This window comes from Amia ocellicauda, chromosome 9, assembly GCF_036373705.1.
Source record: "Amia ocellicauda isolate fAmiCal2 chromosome 9, fAmiCal2.hap1, whole genome shotgun sequence".
Lineage (NCBI taxonomy): Eukaryota > Metazoa > Chordata > Actinopteri > Amiiformes > Amiidae > Amia > Amia ocellicauda.
Genome location: NC_089858.1, coordinates 32,576,365 through 32,598,186, shown reverse-complemented (window position 1 = coordinate 32,598,186; position 21,822 = coordinate 32,576,365). Strand labels below are relative to the sequence as shown.

The following is a 21,822-nucleotide window of genomic DNA, read 5'->3' as shown; positions in this document are numbered from 1 at the left end:
ACACTGACTTGGACACTACAAGTCAAACCTGCCTTTCAGTAGTTTAACAACTTACTGTAGCTGAGAGGTTTAGTAATATATCATACCATTCCCATGTATAATAAAGTAAAACATAATTTTAAAAACACTTAAAAAGGAAATTATTTAAAGATCAACAGAGCTTTTTTGGTTTTTATGCAACCACAGGAGAAACACTGTTCAACGAGTGGTGGGTTTTGTTTTTCCTCTTTAACTTAAAAATACCACAACGGGGCGGCTTTTATGAGGAGAGAAATTTTGCGTGTGCTTTCCAAAAGAGGGGGGAAACAGCAGGAAAAAACAGCCACTGTGTAGCTCAACAGCCGTGCAAGATGCTGACGTTATTTTAGTCCCGATCAAGCTTTGGCTATGTGAAGGTAATAGACGTAGTCTGTTCAGCCAACAAGACTTTTTTTAATGTTAAAGTGAAACCTATATCATTGGGATAGCAGCAAGAGGAGAAATCAGTTCAATTGAGTGAGATAGTTGGCTGTTGAAGACATCAGCAGAAGCCCGTCCGTGGATTCCTGTCAAGATGTTCTGGAGACAGGTTGTCATGGTGAGCCTCTCTCTCTGTCTGATGCACATCTCTTCTCAGCAGGTGAGTTATCTGCGCTTTAATAGTGCAATTACTATTATTATTCAATTTGGATTGAAGTCACGACGACCTGGCGAGAAAAACAAGAAAACGGTAAAGAGAACATTCTGAATGTAAACATAAGTAAATTAAATTACTGTATGTATTAAGATTAGCAATTGGCAAGCACGTATCTATCAATAACGTTTTTACAGTTATGTATGTGTTCATTTATGGAGTCATTCACAGCAGTCTTTACATGACTTCACATGGTTATTCGTAAACATTTAAAAAGTCTTAGGCTAGTTATTTAAGTTTAATAGATAAATGTATTTCACAAATGAGGTTTCAATTGCGAGTATAAGGGCTGGTTTCACAGATGCAGATTAGCACTAGTCATGCACTACTCAATGTCAATTTGGAATTTGTAAAATGTATTATGCCTGAACTGCACTGTATTACTGCACTTTGTATTGCTCTTATATTTTGTAAGTCACCCTGGACAAGGGTGTCTGCTAAGAAATAAATAATAATAATAATAATAATAATAATAATAATAATAATAATAATAATAATAATAATAATAATAATCATCATCATCATCATTTAGGTAAAGTAGTGCTGGGCTAATGCTAATCGAGGTCTGTGCCACTGGACATAAAATCCATAACTGCTTCAGCAGGAATATGAAAACAAACTCACTTATGCTTTATGGAAAAAGATGTACAGTTATGCACATATGTACACTTTAACCATACTTGTGTATACTATATGTACAGATAAATTATGCTAAATACTTATGATGCATACGTACTTATTGTTTGTTTTAACTGTACTTATTTTTAATACTGTTTTTTCAGTATGAATTAATACATTATAATTAAGATAAGTGTTTTTTTATATGTTCAGGGTTATTATAAAGGAAGTTAAAGCAAAACCTTATTGTGAATAAACCACTGATACACAAATTATGTAAATGGTAACAGAAAAACTAAAATAGTGTATAGATATTACATAGTTTGATCACAATACATTTTGGAAACATACTTTTTATAACACAGTATAAATAATATACTATTTAAGTATTGTTTCTTCAATAATTTAAGTGTTTTTGTTCTTATACATATATATAATATACAATGTTTTGGGATTATGTAATAATTTATGGTCATTAGCAAGAGACAACAGGTATAGACAACATTTTAAACCTTTCATGCATTAATTTAAACAAGATTTGTTTTCAACTGGTTTTAATTGGACATCAGGTATTAAAATAGTCATCATAACATTAAAACATGAATATTCAGATAGTATTGTTAGCGCCAGGGGGGCCACTGACGGTGGAAAAGGGCAGGGGCTCAAGTCCCCCCAGGGGTCTATCTGTGCATGTGCCTAGTTAGCGCTGCACAGTTACTTTACTTCCATCCATCCTGACTAGTTTTCTAATGTGCCAATCAGCTCGGTTAACTGAAGGGCGGGTTGGCAAAACAAACAAACAAAAACACAGATAACCATTCACTTGACATGTCAACATAAATGACTCTGCGTGCCACTCTGGGCACACATGGGGGACGACCCTAGGGCTGATAGACGCTCCCACTCAGGGGCAGCATCTTCGGGTTCAGGTGCAATACAGTGCATCCAGAAAGTATTCACAGCGCTTCACTTTTTCCACATTTTGTTATGTCACAGCCTTATTCCAAAATGGATTAAATTCATTATTTTCCTCAAAATTCTACAAACAATACCCCATAATGACAACGTGAAAGAAGTTTGTTAGAAATCTTTGCAAATGTATTAAAAATAAAAAACAAAAAAAGTCCAAGGAATTGTCTGTAGACCTCTGAGACAGGATTGTATCGAGGCGCAGATCTGGGGGAAGGCTACAGAAAGATTTCTGCATCACTGAAGGTCCCAATGAGCACAGTGGCCTCCATCATCCGTAAATGGAAGAAGTTTGGAACCACCAGGACTCTTCCTAGAACTGGCCGCCCGGCCAAACTGAGCGATCGGGGGAGAAGGGCCTTAGTCAGGGAGGTGACCAAGAACCTGATGGTCACTCTGACAGAGCTCCAGTGTGTCTCTGTGGAGAGAGGAGAACCTTCCAGAAGAACAACCATCTCTGCAGCACTCCACCAATCAGGCCTGTATGGTAGAGTGGCCAGACAGAAGCCACTCCTCTGTAAAAGGCACATGACGGCCCGCCTGGAGTTTGCAAAAGGCACCTGAAGGACTCTCTGACCATGAGAAACAAAATTTGAACTCTTTGGCCTGAATGGCAAGCGTCATGTCTGGAGGAAACCAGGCACCGCTCATCACCTGGCCGGTACCATCCCTACAGTGAAGCATGGTGTTGGCAGCATCATGCTGTGGGGATGTTTTTCAGTGGCAGGAACTGGGAGACTAGTCAGGATCAAAGGAAAGATGAATGCAGCAATGTACAGAGACATCCTTGATGAAAACCTGCTCCAGAGCGCTCTGGACCTCAGACTGGGGCGAAGGTTCATCTTCAAACAGGACAACGACCCTAAGCACACAGCCAAGATAATAAAGGAGTGGCTACAGGACAACTCTGTGAATGTCCTTGAGTGGCCCAGCCAGAGCCCAGACTTGAACATCTCTGGAGAGATTTGAAAATGGCTGTGCACCGACGCTCCCCATCCAACCTGATGGAGCTTGAGAGGTCCTGCAAAGAAAAATGGGAGAAACTGACCAAAAATAGGTGTGCCAAGCTTGTAGCATCATACTCCAAAAGACTTGAGGCTGTAATTGGTGCCAAAGGTGCTTCAACAAAGTATTGAGCAAAGGCTGTGAATACTTATGTACATGTGCTTTTTAAAAAAAAATATTTTTAATAAATGTGCAAAGATTTCAAACAAACTTCTTTCACGTTGTCATTATGGGGTATTGTTTGTAGAATTTTGAGGAAAATAATGAATTTAATCCATTTTGGAATAAGGCTGTAACATAACAAAATGTGGAAAAAGTGAAGCGCTGTGAATACTTTCCGTATGCACTGTAGCTATCAGCTGAGTCTGTCATGGATCCCCAACAAGTAACAACACCAGAGGTGACTACCACTGTCTCCAAGTGCACTGAGTAGCTAAAGGAAGCACTGTTGCCCCCCGCCTCCTGATTTTCGCCGGAACAACTGGAAGGAGCAAAATTGAAAGAAAAGCATAAAGGAGGACATGCGTCATTGAACAAGGCCTGAAGAGGATGAAGGCAGAGGAGGCAAAAGGAAATTGGACTGTGCACAAATCAAGCAGTCATCCAGATAATTTAGGATCTGCGTGCCTCGAAGCCAAGATGGTGTCCATGCACTTTCAGAAGGTGTGGGGACTTAGCGACAGGCTGAATGGGGGGACACTGAACTCAAAGGTCCGGCCCTGGAAGGTGAAGCACAGATACTTCCAATCAGATCACACTGAAATCTAAAGAGCCGCCATCAATTCAGTTTCTCTAACCAGATTAATTTGTAGAATAATCTGTAACTGTCATAGTCAAAGCAAGGTAGATTATTTTACTTTAGTCTTTGGCTATACAATCAGTTTATACATTTTTGTTTTGAAATTAAAATTAATGTATACCTGGAATTGCTAGTTGCTAATCAATACTCCAATCACAATCACGCAGCTCATATCATATTCAATATATTTTACCTGACAGAATTCTGTTTTTTATTTAGATTTTTCCATTTTGAGACCATTTGGTGTTAGTATGAAGACAGTATAAATATAGTATAGTATAAATATTGATTTACGTAATTCCTAAGAAGTGAATTAAAACCACGCACGTGAATGACACATTTTCTTCTAGATTAAATAAAAACAGTGCAAATCTTTTGGTATCCCCTCCCTGAAGGCTGTTAGCCAATGACAGAGAGGGGAGACTCACTCCCTCCTCCAGACCTTGTGTGACCTGGGTTTCAGTGTTTGCTCGGAGAGCTGACATAACACTGCCAAGCAGGAACACAGCTGGCCTAAGTACTGACACTCCTGGGATGAATTAACCAAGTAGTGGTAACAGTCTAGGCAGTGCGAAAACCCGAAAAAACATGCTTTGTTTAGCTTGTTATTGGTCAAGGTTCATTATTAGGAATAGTGGTAATATTATAGGGGGGAAATGATAAGTGGAAAGAGTTAGACAACGTACTACAACATTAATGCAAAAGAAACCATGTTTTTTTCAACCAGCTCCAAAATTGTAGATAAAACCTAAAACCCACCCGTTAGACTAAATTCCAGGGTTTGATGCATACTGTAAATGAGAAATGGACAAATGCCTACCATATGCTGAAACAATGGAAGTGGAATGTATTTGAATTAATTGTGGATTAAAGCTGAAAAATGATTTCCCAATATAACAAGAAGTGCCAACATTATTTCTCAGTTACCAATTCTGTTGATGTTGAAAGACATCTTTCTTCCTGTGGGCAAGTTTTTACAGAACAATGTGAATCCATGAAAAAAAAAACGGGTTAGAAATAAATGCTTAAATTCAATTGTATAATATAATGCATTTAATGTTTTTTTTTATTTACGTTGCATTTATGTACTGACTGTACTGCTGAAATATGTCACTACATTAATTTTACAATTTCAGTATTTTTCATCTCTTACAAAAATAAATAAAAGAAAACTCTTCTGTTTACAAATTATATATGTGTTATTGGTGAACTTTTAATTTATTTATACATTACATGTAATACTACTGAATAGAATGGATGTGTGATTAAATACAGTGGCAATAGGAAGTATTCACCCACCTTGGACTTTTTGCTATGACACTCCTAGTTAAGCTCAGGTGCAACTAATTGCCTTCAGAATTCACACAATAAGTTGAAAGGTGTCCATCTGTGTGCAGTGGTTCACAATAAAAGTGTTTGTGAGTAGTTTCAGAATAAATACACCTGTCTCTGTGTGGTCCAAAAGTAAAAATGAAGCTTACAAACCAATGGGATAAATTTGTGGAAAGGCACACATCAAGGGATGAGTATAAAAAGATTTCAAAAGCATTGAATACCCCATGGAGCACAGTCAAGTCAATCATTAATAAGTGGAAGGTATACTGCACCACCTGGAATCGGCTTAGAGCAGCCGTCCTCCCAAACTGAGCAGCCCGGTAAAAAGGGCTTTAGACAGAGAAGCCACCAAGGGAACAATGACAACTCTGAAAGAGTTCCATGGCTGAGATAAGAGAAACTATCCATGTGGCAACAATAGCTCAGGTACTCAAAAAATCTGGCCTCTATGGAAGAGTGGCAAGAAGCAGGAGTCCCATATAAAATCCCAAATGGAATTTGCAAAAAGGTGTGGAAAAGATTCTGTGGTTTGAATCCTTGGGAAAACCTGTCTCAGTCTGCAAAGGACCTAAGACTAGGATGGAGATTTACCTTACAGTAGGACAATGACCTAGAATGTCCTATGTGGCAAGACTTGAAGATTTCTGTCCACCAACAATCCCCATCATACTTGACAGAGTTTGAACACAAGAAGCTTTTGTCAAGAAGAATGGGCGAAAATTGCACAATCCAGATGTGCAAACCTGGAAGAGACTGACCCCAAGAAACTCACAGCTGTAATTGCTGCCAAAAGTGCTTCCACTAAGTATTAACTCAGAGGGGTGGATACTTATTCAATTTTGTATTTTAAATATATAATTTATTTCCCCAAATGAAAACATTTTCCCCTTTACAGTGTGGAGTATGGTGCATACATAAGTGGGGAAAATGCCTCATTTAAAGCATGATGTACTTTGAGGCACAGACAAAATGTGTAAACAATTCAAGCGGACTATCTATCTATATATGTTCCAAACAAACAAACAAATTCCACTTTTTCACATACAACCTACACAAATCAGAAGCATTTATTGGAATAACGTACATGTCATTTAAATATATAATGTGCACATTTGGTACCATTTCAAAAAGGACAATGAGAATGTGAACATGTAATGAATTCCCTCAGATGTTAATTCTGTATATAAAATAGCAGCTAACAAGAATAAGTCGTATTAATAACTGAAGAAACAAAGTTACTACAAAATCATGTCTGTATAGATATCATAATAATCATAATTGGAGTCGGACACCCCTGATATAGAGCACTGTATTTTATAATATGAATATATCTGTTTTGCTGAGGATTTGACGTAAATGTGTATGTTCAAACATAACAGTAATTTAAAGCATTTTTATTTCAGAAATAGATCTTCAAGGAATTAGTTCTCTAATGCAGTGGTTCTCAACCCTGGTCCTGGGGACCCACTACCCTGCTGGTTTTTGTTCCAACCAAGCTCTCAATTACTTAATTGTGCCCTTAAAGTAATAATTTGATTACATTTGACTCTTCAGATTGTGTAACTGATAAAAAGATGGTTTCTTAATAAAGTTCCTTATGCAATTTTATACTTAACTTAAAAACCCTTCTGTTTAGGAAATTATTACTTCAATTAAAGGTTCAATTAAGTAATTGAGAGCCTGGTTGGAACAAAAACCAGCCAGGTAGGAGGTCCCCAGGACCAGGGTTGAGAACCACTGCTCTAATGGGAGCTGCTGGTGTATGTTGAAGGCAGGATTCAACTTAGATGTAGGCACTACTGCTAAACCAAAAGATTTAGCTCTTTTGTTGGGTTGTAAAGATATGTTTTTCCAAAGCATTATATTGCATTCCCCCCAAGTCAGATAAGGCTTGCATTAAACAATAAACAAGCACCAGTGAGGAAGAGTTGGCAAGGAGACACATTGCATTGAGCACCTGGTTAACATACTACAGTAATTTACTTGGAGATGGGACCAATTGTAATGGGAGCTGTTAGTGTGCGTCAAAGTGGGATTCAAACACTGGTCCTCAGGACTTCAAGATGCACGCACCCTCACTATGTCACAAGTGTTAGTACTTTCCTCACCATCTCTTTACAATTTGATCACTGTCTTTTATTATCCATTTGTTATTGATTTAGCAGCAACTTCAAACACCAGGTCTGATCCAGGATGAACAGTTTTTCACAATAAGTAAAAGGTACCTTAGGGGGATAGACTTAGGTGGCATAGTGTTGGCATAGGTGAGGAACTGGCATCAGTCTCTGCAGGCCCTGAGCTGTGCTTTTCCACAGGACTGCCCGAGCCAGCAGGACTTGTCAACCTCTTTAAGGCACGTCCAAAAGCTGCTGTCTGCTCAGGAGGCCTCCTATCTGCAGAGCCTGCGCACCCTGAGGAAAAAGCTCAATCACCTCCAGAGCACCATCCTCAGGCAGGCCAGCAAGGCCAACGGTGAGTCCCAAGGGATGAAGTCTAAAAAGATAAAAGAGAGAGAAAAGCAGACTGCTAAAGAGAATGTTATATGAACATTCCTATAAACAGAAAAGGACCAACATAGATACATACAGTGCCTATAGAAAGTCCACACCCCTTGAACTTTTTCATGCATTTCAGTGAGGATTTGTTCCCCTTATCTACACACCATACTCCACACAAGGGGAGACTAGTCTGTATTTTGAAAAACTACTGATATATTAAAAATGCAAAAATGAAATTTCATAATTGTTCATAGTCTCCACACCCCTGAGTTGACTTGGTGGAAGCACCTTTTGCAGCTGTGAGTCTGTTATGATAGGTCTCTACCAAATTTGCACAACTAGATTTGGCAATATTTTACCATTATTTTCAAAACAGTTCGAGCACTATTTATTGGTAGACAGAAATCTTCAAGTCTTGAGACCAGTGGCGGCTGGTGGAAAATTTTCTAGGTAGGGCTGTACCACATACAACAACTTCAGCAACCATCCCAATATGATTTAATGTAAAACAGTTAAAGACAAAGTTTAAGAAAAACAGTTAAAGGGACAGTTCACCCAAAAATGACAATTTTGTCATCATTCACTCACCCTCATGTTATTCCAAAACTGTATGACTTTCTTCTGTGGAACACGGAATATGGCTGGCTTGACAGAATGACCCATGTGTGCCCTGGTGTTCCCGTGTTTCCTTACTTTTTCAGACAGGTGCTTCAGATCTCACTCCCGTAGCTGTCCATGCTGGATCTGTCCCCTTTGTTTTAAAAAGCAAGCACGGAAAGCAAAATAATGCATTAGCATAACTGCACCCACACCCACACAGCCAGGCCTTTCTGGTACTATCTACGAGAGATGCCTCGCGTGTGCAGCTTCTCTTTTTCGCTTGCCTGCTGTCTGATTGCGAGGTCAGGCTGATCTGGCCCGGCTCTTTCACCTCTACTTTTTCCACCAAAGTTCTCCTCTCAAACGGACTTTGGAAGAAAGATTTTACAGAGTTAGGGTTGGGTCTGGAAGCAGTGATAATTACGCTCGCCATTGTCATGTAGTTAAGATGGCCTCCCTACAGACTAGTCCTGACTTCAGCAGTGACTCGTTATGGGAGATAAAATAATTACCCTTTTCGGATTAGATTTGAGGATGCTGATTGGCAAAATTTTATGTCCTATCTTGAATATGTTCATATCTTGAACCAGCAATTGGCTAAATTGCTACATAGACCCGCCTCCTGTGGGCGATCCTCTCTATTGCCCCAAAGCTGAACTTCAGACATGCGGACAGGCAGAGGCGGGACATGTAGGGAAAGTATATATTTTGCACAGATGATTTTCTACCATATCATATCATATCATATTATATCAATTTAAATAAATGTATTATTTTTTTTATTTTTATTTTGTGTGCGTGTGTGTGGCTCAGGGGGGGCGGCGCCCTAGCGCCCTCTATTGGCCAGCCGCCACTGCTTGCCACAATTGTTTGAATGAATTTAGGTTGCAGCTCTGAATGGGCCACTCAAGCATATTTATGATTTTGTTCCTTAGCCACTCCAATGTAGTTTTGGCTGTGTGCTTTGGGTCATTTTCAGTTAAAAGCTTTCCATTTATGCCAAAAAGTTCCAATTTAGTTTTGTCTGACCACAGTTTGTTTGCCACATGGCAACAGAATCTACTGTGGTTGTTTTTTTTGTTTGTTTTGCATACTTCAAACGGGATTCAGTGTGGACTTTCTTGAGTAATAGGTTCCTTCTTCCCAGCTTAGCACACTTGCCAGATGTGGAGTGCTTGGAATATTGTTGTCACATACACACAATGACCAGTCTTAACCATAAAAGCCTGTAGATCTTGCAAAGTTGCCATTGGCCTTGTGGTAGGCTCTCTGAGCCGTTGTTATTCAATTTGGAGGCACAGCCAGATCTAGGTAGGGTCTTGAAGGTGCTATACACCTTATACTTCTTAATAATCATCATCAAGGCCTTTGATTTGATTTTACACTACCAAGCAGAAGGAACCTACAGGAACTGCTTAATTTATCCTGAAATCATGTGAATTTAACACAGGTGGAGGTCACTTTGTGATTTTGAAGACAATTGGTAATTGTATGACTGCTATAACAAGGTTGGTGGACACTTATCCTTCCAACCTATTACAGTTTTTACTTTTAATCAATTGTCTACACATCTAGAATATTGTTTTCACTTGACGCTGTGTGGTAGGATGTGTGGATACAATGTGAAACAATGCTGTAAAGTATTCTTTCAAAAATAGACGTTAATAGATTATATTTATCAATATAATCTATTAACGTAAAATGAGTGAACAGAAGACAAATCTAAATCAAATCCATATTTGGTGTGACCACCCTTTGCCTTCTAGCATCAATTCTTCTAGGTACACTTGCATACAGTTAGGGATTTTGTAGGCATATAGTCAGGTGTATGACTGAACAATTATACCAAACAGGTGCTAATGATCATCAATTCAACATGTAGGTTGAAACACAATAATTAACTGAAACAGAAACAGCTGTGTAGGAGGAATAAAACTGGGTGAGGAACAGCCAAACTCAGCTAACAAGGTGAGGCTGCTGAAGACAGTTTACTGTCAAAAGTCATACACCATGGCAAGACTGAGCACAGCAACAAGACACAAGGTAGTTCTACTGCATCAGCAAGGTCTCTCCCAGGCAGACATTTCAAGGCAGACAGGGGTTTCCAGATGTGCTGTCCAAGCTCTTTTGAAGAAGCACAAAGAAACGGGCAACACTGAGGACTGTAGACACAGTGGTCAGCCAAGGAAACTGCAGCAGATAAAGACACATCATGCTTACTTAGTGATGGTATGGCCCCCACAGAGCCCTGATCTCAACATCATCGAGTCTGTCTGGGATTACATGAAGAGAGAGAAGCAGCTGAGGCTGCCTAAATCCACAGAAGAACTGTGGTTAGTTCTCCAAGATGTTTGGGCCAACCTACCTGCCGAGTTCCTTCACAAACTGTGTGCAAGTGAACCTAGAAGAACTGATGCTGTTTTGAAGGCAAAGGGTGGTCACACCAAATATTGATTTGATGTAGATTTTTCATCTGTTCACTCACTTTGCTTTTAGTTAATTGATAAATATAATCCATTAACATGTCTATTTTTCAAAGCATTCTTACTTTACAGCATTTTTTCACACCTGCCTTTCAATTTTGCACAGTACTGTATATATTTTAATTCCAGACTATAAGGCAACAAAAGATGACAAAACATTTTGGGGGTGTAGACTTTCTTTTTTAAGATACTGGTTGTTCACTTGATTTGTAATGTTGATGTTCTACACATCTGTATACAAATGGTGGCAATATCACTAGGGTTAAGAATGAATTAGAACCTGTTGTACTTTAGATTCTGCTTTCGTAGTTTTAGTGTCATCAAGTAGGATGTTATTTAGTCAGTTTGATCCCAGTTCATTGGGATACTTCAGACTGCAGAGACAAGGACTATATGCAATGTAATCTACTATTACCTTCCATAAAAATGTGATTCAAGATAGCCAACAGTAGAAAAGTGGATATATTTTAAAGCAGCAGTGGTAAAATTAAAATTACTCAATGAACATTTTCAATTATAAAGCTCAAAGAGAAAATAACTTCTATAATTTGACACTCTTCTGAACCTGTTGAATCTTTGCAAATAATTTGTGAACCGATGACAAACCTTGATTCAGATTAGCTCATAAGCTCTTTTTACACTTTGCTTGCCTGTTCTGATTAGGTGGTTCAGATTTGAGTGCTATTATCTGAGCTTACACAGTTTTTTATTGGTGTTTCTCATCACAGGACAGCCCACAATTGTTGATTGATTGTCTGTCCAGCCAATGAAAAATGGTCTGCAGCTCTCAGTTTATTAAGGGATCTGGCTTTTGTCTGCTGAGGTGAAGCATCTTAAACAGCAGTATATAGTGTACAATGATGATTTAGTCATATGTGAATAGTGTATGTATTAACTGATTTAAACTTTTTGTGATGTACTCAGTGAGTGTGTATCACCAGTCATCCAAGAGCTTTGTTCTCACGATTCACAGCGACCTGCCCCAAGCTAGAGCCGCCTAGCCACGGCAGGAAACTGGGAAAGCTGACAGCCGTGGGCCATGAAGTGCACTTCCTGTGTGAGCTGGGGTTCGATCTGGTGGGCTCAGAGAGCAGAGTGTGTCAGGACTCCCTGAGCTGGAGTGGCCAGCAGCCCACCTGCAAGAGTGAGTCCAAGGGCTGGCAAAAATCAGAGTCTGATCTGATCAGCTCCTGCCTGAATAGCCTTTTATTTTCACTCTCATGTCTGTAGTCCTGTAGTCATTTTCACCCATTTTTCCCGTCAAATGTTAACCTTTTTCCACCAGCTTTTAGATGAAAAGCATCTTAACTGAAGTGTTTGTGACTTAATGATGTAACTGTTTTCCCTTTGAAGGAGTAAATGGTTCAGAGGATAAAGATCAATGCTTTCTTTCAGTTTTCAAGGCCTTTTACCTTCTGTGTGTGTGACACAACTGAGATTGCAGTTTATTCATTTTAAGGACATCACAGTGAAGTCAATCCTCAAAGGAGACAACCAGTTTAAGAATGTAAGCTGTCAGTGCTCTGGCAAAAATCAAATGTGTTTGTCAGCTTGAGAGATGAGAGCAGAATTTCCATTTCCTTGTGCTAAGATTTTGCATATAAATGTACTCCGCAATGTCGAATGCATAATATCTTTGCAATTCCTTAGTCTCTCAACTCTGTCCATTTCTTTAGATATAAACGAATGTGCACAGATGCCCTGTCTGAACGGAGGGACTTGTGTGGACGAAGTGAACCATTATGTCTGCATGTGTCCCAAAAGTTGGACTGGTCCCAACTGCCAGAATCCGGTACACACCTGTAGGTACAACCAGGCCCGTCCTCAGGACATTAGAGGGGCAGGGTCACTTGCGAATGGTCGACAGGGGGGGTGTGCTAGAGAATTGATGACAGGGGCAGGGTATGCAGATGAATTGTCACCTGGAGGGGGTTTATTAGAAGTCTGAATGCTCTACTATGTATTTTCATATTTTGGGACCGTAAAGAGTAGGTATTAGATACCTACTGTATCTTTCTTTCATTGTGATGTACATAGAAGATAAAAGATACTATACTATAAAAACAAAAAATACTATAGATTTCAACCTCAATTCAAGCCATCATCAAGCAATGGTACTAATACAAAATCAAAGATGTGACCTACGTGTAAATCACAACTTAAAAAACGTGAAAAGCCAGAAGCCATTTTCTAATACATAGGAATAAAAACATGATAGGGTATAATTGCATTATGCAGATAAGTCAAAGTTCTAATTTTGTGGAGTCCTAGGTTTAAGTATACACTGCTTTGCATGACCCTGCTCTGCACAGATTCATTATAGTACAAATTTATGAAATTTTAAACTTTAAAATTTAAAAAAATATTTAATGTATCAATTATTCAAATCCACAGTGAGTCACAAATCAGACAAAACATATGGTCTCTGCAGTCAGACTGACTATCCCTGCGCTTGAATAATGTATTGGCACCCGTAGATCTGTTTACTTTATTTTTTGATCCTTATTAACATTATCTGTTCTGTTATTTTTAAGAAATATTTTAATGGTCCCAAATCATGGTTTAAATAAATGTCCAATGATGCAAAACAGCCTCAAGCAGGAGCCAGGAACTTCAGCAGGTTAAAATTAAAAATCCATTTCATATGTTGAGTTTATTGAGTTAATTATTTGTATTATTCATTTATCAAACCAAATTCTGATTAACAGCACATTCATTCAGTTTTGTGTTAGTTATGACCCTGTTTAGCACAAATTGTTCTGAATCTCCCGTGTAAAGCGAGGTATACCTGTGCTTTGTAGTTGGGTCAAAGTTTGATTTTAATGTATGCATGTGTGTGGTAAACCATGGGCTCTTATCTGGACGGTCCTGGCCCTGCTTTCTTGCCTCTCAGCAGATTGGAGCACGCTGACGAACTCCTCCTCCTCCTCCCCACATGTCCGGCCGTCTCGGTGCACACAGCTCCAGGGCTCCACACACTGCACCTGTGAGGCGGGATTCACCATCGCTGGCCGGGACAACAGCCTTTGCAGGGGTGAGTAACAACCACCATAATCATCACAATAATGATTTGGTTTTATATACGTTAGCATTTTTCTTTCTGAATGACATTTAAAAACATGAAATGTCATATATAGCAGTGTAAATACATCACCCATTGTATAGCAGTTTGGGACATTTTAGCTTTTACTAGTCACAATATATAAGCCACTGTCTTTGCAGTTTTCCATTAGATAAAAACCTGTAATTTAGATACTTAATTTGCACCGCCTATAGAGTGTCTCTCTGTTTCTGTGCCAACAGCATCGTGCACAGCATGGTGAAGGTAAAGTGGAAATTTCAGAAACTGCTCTGCCAGTTCAGCTACATCAGAAGGTGTAAACCCAAAATGGAGACTAGCCATAGTTCTGTCATTAAGAGCCATAGCTCAGTGTCGCTAATAAAGTATTAATTTAAGTGCTTACCCAAAAGCTGCCCCTTACAGCACAGTGTCGGCATCCCAGCTCTTTAAGTGTGTGTGTGTTTCAGACATTGATGAGTGTGAGCTTTTCCACACGGGGAGGAGGGGGCGCCTGTGTGCGCACGCCTGTGGCAATACGCCTGGCTCCTACCGCTGCACCTGCCCCCCCGGCTACAACCTCACCCCTGACCAGCGCAACTGCAAAGGTCAGTACTCACTGCGGGGGGCCTTCAGAGGGAGCACACAATGAGGTGTCGGTTTCCCTAAATTACTAAATAAAACTGCATTAAACTAAAATTATAGACCTGGGTTGTCAACTACACTCCTTTCACAGCCCAACCTAATGCATTGTTTGCCTAGTTGTTGCCTTTCCAATGCCTCATACAGTTTAGGTTTGAACTTGAACACAACAGGGGATTTAGTTCAAAGCCATCTAATGAAATGTTTACCTTTCTTTACCCATTTCTCTGTATTGAACAAGTGCAGATGTGGACGAGTGCACCACCCGTCAGCACAACTGCAGCCAGGAGGCCGTGTGTGTGAACACCCACGGGGGCTTCCAGTGCGTGCAACCCGAGTGCCCCCGCTCCCGCAATGCCACCTATGTCAAGACCTCCCCGCTGTGAGTGCGTCTGCCCCCCTCACAAGACACTGCTGGGCCTTCCCTTTTCGTCATGTCCCGTATCATGCAGTGTGCAAGTGGGGATCTGTCGAGGCCTTCCAACGTTGAGATCTACACCTTATTTTTCTGAAACAATAAAATAGGATGGGGATGCCTGCTGTAGCCCAGAGGAAGCAGATCTCTGATCCTAACTGCTACTCAAGCTTTGTCCTCTCCCTCCTGGAGAAGAACAAGCATCAATCATCCAAATTCAGTAATTGTTCATTCAAAATCTTAGTGAAAAACTGGCAGAAATAATTGTGGCATTTTTAAAAAGCATTAAAACTCAATGAGAGTGCATAACGACAAAAAATGCTTATTCAGTTTCAAGAAAAACTATCTTAACCATTTCTCTTTCTGGTCACCTGGATGCTGATGTTACATTGGGAGACAATTCAATAATATCTGTTCAGTCAGAGGTCTGGAGATAGTAATGTTATGTCTTTGACAATAAAAGGCTTAATATGAATCCTACAGGCTTACGCTTACACCTCTCTCTCTCTCTCTCTCTCTCTCTCTCCCTCTCTCAGGCGGTGTGAGCGCAACCCCTGCCCTGTGGACAACAAGGCCTGTGCCCAGGCTCCCTCCTCAGTCTCCTTCAGCTACCTCTCCCTGGTGTCGAACCTGACCACACCACGTGTGCTGTTCCGGCTGTCTGCGGCGCGGGTGCTGGGGGACAGTCTGAGGTTTGGGCTGCTGGGAGGGCGTGGACGGCGCCATTTCACCGTGCAGCGCTCTGACCGCCTCACCGGGCAGCTGCTCCTGGTTAGCCCAGTGCAGGGCCCTGCCACGCTGGAGGCCGAGATGGAGATGAGCGAGCTGGAGAGGAGGGCCGTGCTTGGCCGCTACGTCACCAAGGTGACCCTCTTCGTCTCGCAGTATGACTTCTAGACCCAGACAGACTCACGTGGCATGCACTCATCGCAACACCATAAGAGCTATAGTGTCCCTTTCTGCTCACAAGAATATTAACCCATTATTTAAACTTTAAATTTCTTCTACAGTTCTTCTACAGTTACAGATTGCAAATTGATATACATAACATATCTCAAGACTGTAGCATGAGACTAAAGACTGGTACCAACCACAGCACGACTGCAGCCGTAAGCATAATCTTTATCTCCCTGGTCTCTGGCTACTTCAAGAGTGTTTTATCTAGGATGTGGCCAATGACTGTCTTCATGCAGTGAATGTGGGGCTTGTTATACAAGTTATACTAGTGTGGCACTACTAATATATTGCCAAAATCATAACGATGAAATCTACAATGACAAACAACATGATGCACTCTAAATAAACCAAATTTAAAAGCTTGTAATCGAGACAAAAACATATATTAATCTGTAATAAAACAGTCAACCGCAGCTCGGGACAACGTGGGGCTTTGACAATGTCCAGGTCTTCTAAGCTTGTTGCCAAACTGTTTTTATACGACTTATTTTTTAGAATTGTAATGGTTGTAGGTTTACCATTTGTATCGGCGACAATAACAAAGTTTACAGTTGATATGTATTGTAATGTTCTAGGAAGCATCAGTGTGCTTTTTATTTAGTAAAGCTTATTTTCTAGGGCTATTTCTTGAAGTCTTTGCATCATCTTCATTTGGAAGCGAGTGGCGTTGAACATATTGCAAATCACTAGTCCAGGTAATACATAATGCAGGCAGACTTAAAGAACATGCCTTTATACATTGAACAAAGTTCTGTAAGAGCAATTAAAAGTCCTTATACAATTTTTAGTAGCTGAAGATGAAATTGTAACCAGGTTGAGCAATTTGACTAGATTAGAGACTTTCACAGAGGGGTTTTCCAATTATTTGTGGTTGTGCGTCCTCCTGTAAATGTTCATGTTATCCAATTATAGCATTTGTACTTCTTTAAATATCAGTGTTTTATAGTGAAATGAGGAGCCTCTCCACTACTCGAAGACCATCTCCTCCCTACCTCTCTGCCTGTTTCAGTATACAACATAGTGCTGCAGCCCTTTCTCTAGGGTGGCTATAGCATGCAAGCCGTTTTGGAGACCAGGGGTGAAATGTGTCACCTCAGTGTCAGACAGCGTAGGGGATTTCCATCTGCAGTTACTATTCATCCATTGATCCCAGTGGTGTGGCTAGGAAAAAAGGAAAAGGTACACACACATACAAAAAAAAGAGGAAAATAGGCCTATATAGTGAAGTACCCAACACTCCAAAAAAATGATGATCTTAGGTGCGAGTCTTTAGGAGAGGAGAGATTTCTAACAAGCCACTCACCACATTGCCATGGAAATCTAGGGGTGTAGGGGGGCAGCTGGAAAGGCAGGAACAGAGAGCTAAAAATAGAGCCGAATGACAGAGGAGGTGGTGCAGCCCAGTGGTTAAACACAAGCGCTAATACGTTGGCATGTGCGCAGCAGTGACTCATTCTGTGAACCCAGTAGTCTGGGCTCGTCTGGGCTTCTCCATGTCCGAGAGCAGGCCGGGACACAGATGGGGCCCTTGAATCTGACTGACACGGGAGGCCACAGACCAACTTAGAGGACTGGGAGTACAAAAAGACTGGCACATATGCACATCATTATCCACTCGGGACAGAACTTCAGAACCAGCGTGCCTCTGGTTTCTGCAGTTCCAGTGGCACGCAACGTTTAGAGAGTGGTTGTGCAATTCTTCACAATCCCCTCTCCTCTTGGACTCCAAACCACTGACCAGAGTTTGGAACATTAAAAAAACACATTATGAAGTCATCCTTACAGTCATGCCCTGTACATCGGAGGGAGGTCAGACATCCTAGTTCTTTGTTCTTCAGACACTTCACTTAAATCCCTTAAACTACATGCTTGTATCAAGCTTACTGTACTGTAAAGACCTACTCAAGTCATCGCATTGACAACATCCATTACAGCCAGGGCCCTGCGTTTCAAGTGACCTGTATCCTTCGGCTGCACTTTATTCTTCCCACCACATCTTAATTAAACCACTAATTGATTAATAATCTGCCCATTCTTTTAATTATCTCAATTAGTCATTGTATTTACTGACATTGATTAAGCAGCTGCAGCTACAGACATAATGGGGGCAGCTACGCATTTAATGATGGTGTCACTGTAATGATATTGCCATTATATAATTAACTGAAGTGCTTAAAAACTGAGCACAATTAGGATACAGTGTACAGCCACATGTGTTACAGAAATCAGTGTAACAGCAGGCAGGAAATTCTTCAGTGTGGGGAAAATAGACCAGGATACTATTGTGAGTTTTTTTTAATTACCTTAAAGACGTAAGAGAACACCATCTCACTGGAGGCATTCAAGCAAATACCATCCACTACTGGAACTTGATCTGTGGAGCAGTAGTCTAACTTAAGAAGAATTAATTAATGAGAAATATAAAAGTAATTAAATAAACAAATACATGCATAAATCAGGCCCACAATTAGGGATAGGAGATTTTACATTCATACTCGACCACCCCAAAAGTTGACTGAAGTTTTGATCAAATAGAAGGACTGAAGGACTGAGATGAGATTCCACCCACCCAAACCCCGGCAATTTGAAAGAAACTACACTGTTTAAAGTCATAAGTCACATGCTGCCACCTTGGCTGTGTATGAGCGTGCGTCTGTGTCTGTGCGTCTTCTGGCACTGGCTCCGGAAGCCCTGGCACTGGCCCTGAGCCGGGGACATCGACATTTTGCCACAAAGAGGGCCTTGTCAGGAGGAAAGCTTGGGTTACAAAGGCCTGCCTGTGCCCACCCCCAGCTTTCTAAACAGGTAACACTGCCCTGTGGCCTCCTGTGTTACAGATGACTGTGTGGACATGTGGGTGTGGTGGGTTACTTCTAAACACTCTATAGCGGAGAGTGTGCACAACTTGTGTAGTATATACCTTTTACAGTTCCCTGTGAGTTTGAATGCAAGTTGCTTTGGCTAAAGGAGTCTGAGACATCATCATTATCATCATCATACAGTTGCAATTGTAAGCACAATGGTACAAATACTACTACTACAGGCAATTAGTTTAACAAATTATCCTTTATCAAGAAATATTTAATTTAATTGATGATTGGTACTAGTACATATGCACTTACATTAAAATAAATTGTCCAAACTAGTCTGGAGTATAAAACAGAGTTTCAAAACACTGCTAGCTCCATTACATATGTATGTATTTAAATCTATTGCCTTTAAACTGGGCTGAAAATACGACCGTAATGTTTGAAGACTTCTCTGAGACTGCTGCGACTACTGCACTGCAGAGAACCATGAGGGAACATAGCCATCTAGTGTTCACACTGGGGAGAACTTTCTTCCGAGTTTGATCCATTTCAAGGCTAGTAAATGTTTCACACTGACGTTTGGAGTATTTCTACTGACACCTCTATATTCTACACTGAAGCTTCTAACTGAGATGTGGGAGTAAACTGAAGATCTCTCCATCCAGCAACTAATTTTAGGTACAACAGTACCACTTGAGCCTAGCCTGGTACATTGTAGAGAAACGAAATGAAAATACATTAACCATTTTTATTTCGCTATCGCATCTTTGTTATAGTGTGAAGAAGCCAGCCGATCACACAGTAGCACAAACACATACTATACTCACACGACACGTAAGCAGCATTGGTTTGGGGAATGGGAGGAAATTGATGCCCCCTTGAGAAAACCCACGTTGGGACACAGAGAATCCACACTGGCAGACATCCAAGGCCAGATTTGAACCTAGTTCCCAGCAGTTTTGTAACAAATTAAAATAAATAAATAAATAAAATTGGTGTTCTCTTTCAGTTTCCAAAAGTATTCAACAGCTGAAATTGCGCCACATTTCCCGTGGTGGAAGCGCCTGGTCCTGACCGCAGACGCCTCCAGCAGAGGCTGAGGCACAGGGTTCAACTGCTCGGGCATCAGAAGCATGTGGACTGATGCCTGGAGCTCAGAGTGTTTTTTTTTTTGCCTTTTGCACTTTCTGCTGCAGCTCCGGATGCCATGCGTTAGTGAGTATACAACAATAATGAAGGTGGTACGAAATAGTCGAGTCTCCACTGCCTAGCAGAACAACTTTGGCCCACACCTGGTCAGCTCGTCAGCCTCATTGGGAAGTCTATAAGCCACCTGTTGGAATGGTGGCTCACTCAACCAGAAGGGTGATGGCATCTGGGGCTTTCCTCAGAGGCGATCCACTGTCTTGAAGCAGTTTTGACTCGGTCACACTTCTTTTGTACTTTAAAAATGTATTTATTTAAAATACAAATTAAAAAGCCAACACATATACAATACATTGTATAAATACAGAGCGTACATCAAGACATTTCGGGGAGAGGGGAGACTCAAGGTGTCAAGACAAATCAATGCCTAAACCCACTGACACCTCGACAGCACTGGAAAGCATTCAGGTCAGTCTCTCGCACACTCCACTCCAGAAACACAGAGGAGTACGGCAAACCCCTCTAATAAATACAGGTTTCTACTGGTTTAAAAGGCAAGGGTGGGGTAAATTAAGGTGCATACATTTAGTCTAAGCAGCTAGATTGAGTCAGACAGCGTCATGGTAAATTGGTAAAGAGCATAAGAAAGGTTTTAAACAATGGTTTCAGGCTTCTTTCTACAATGTGTTTCGGCTATCCAATAGGACTGGCGCTAGCAAAATAAAACGCTAGACTATCACTGCTGTACTGGGTCATTGAGAGTATCTAAGATGTGTGTTGGTTCATAAGGCACTCGCTTCCATAAAGTGCACATCAGGACCAGGCTGTGATGACTGCTTTAATTCATATCCCCTACAGAAGACAAACCAACAGAAACATTTCAACAAAACCTCTCTTTGTGACATACAAGTCACAACTTTTTCTGGGCTACACTCAAGATATGTGATCGCTGCCATCTTTAACAACTACCCACCCAAAAAAACATTTTTCTTCTCTATATAGGACATTTCAAAATGGTTAATAATTTTATAAAATCAAAATGTACAAACCAAACATTGCACTAAAGTCAATAATTTAAGAATTATTTTAATACTAATACTAGTGCTGTACAGAACTATTTATACTATTCTGAAGATGTTTTCTAAAATGTGTGACATTAACGACGTTGACTGGCACCCAATTAAAGATCACCTTCAAGATTGTAATGATCCAGCAGCAATGTATGAAAATAAATATATAATAAAGGAAACTGATTCACCCAGTGAGAGGCAGGTAAACCTTGAAAACCAGGTCATGTGACTAATTCCTATCCTCTCTTGCCAATGGAATCAGTTTCCCTAATTTCTTCCCACAGTACTGACTGATCAAAACACTCTGGACAATATACTTCAATTTTTAGGATCAATGTCCTCAGTGTCATGCTGTGATCACCTCCCAAACAGCAGTATCATCACTTTCTGCAACACTAATACAGAATGTGAGAGACTTGTACATGCATTTGGCTTAAATCAAATTATGATTTCATCCAAGTCCTTAGCTAGTGATATAGAGTTGTGGTCCTGCAAAGACCCAATCCATTTTTGTTTTTAATAGGTCACCCTTAAGTCCCTAGAAATCTAGTTTTGAGAAGATGATGCAGATTCTTAACATGTCTACATAAAGTGAAAAAGCAGTTAATAAAAGGTGGGGAGTATTTTGCAAAACAAGACATTTCCAAAAAATCTTATGATAATCATCTTCTCATTGGTATTTATTTATTATTATATAATGTTGAAATTCAGTTAAAAAAAGACAAGTTACATAAAGAAAATGTA

General features: G+C 40.3%; 1 protein-coding gene across 2 annotated transcripts; it reads left to right on the top strand.

Annotated features, from left to right (window-relative positions):
• The first annotated feature begins 127 nt into the window (after positions 1-127).
• Positions 128-16,675, top strand: LOC136759230 (fibulin-7). 2 transcript variants are annotated; one of them, XM_066714130.1, is made up of 8 exons: positions 128-619; positions 7,715-7,871; positions 11,954-12,124; positions 12,657-12,782; positions 13,877-14,014; positions 14,509-14,646; positions 14,927-15,062; positions 15,632-16,675. In XM_066714130.1, the coding sequence occupies exons 1-8, from the start codon at positions 554-556 to the stop codon at positions 15,990-15,992; spliced, it is 1,293 nt and encodes a 430-aa protein (XP_066570227.1). In that variant the 5' UTR covers positions 128-553; the 3' UTR covers positions 15,993-16,675. The 2 variants fall into 2 exon arrangements, with proteins under 2 accessions (XP_066570227.1, XP_066570226.1); XM_066714129.1 differs by having other exon boundaries at positions 130-619; positions 13,874-14,014.
• The last annotated feature ends 5,147 nt before the right edge of the window (positions 16,676-21,822 follow it).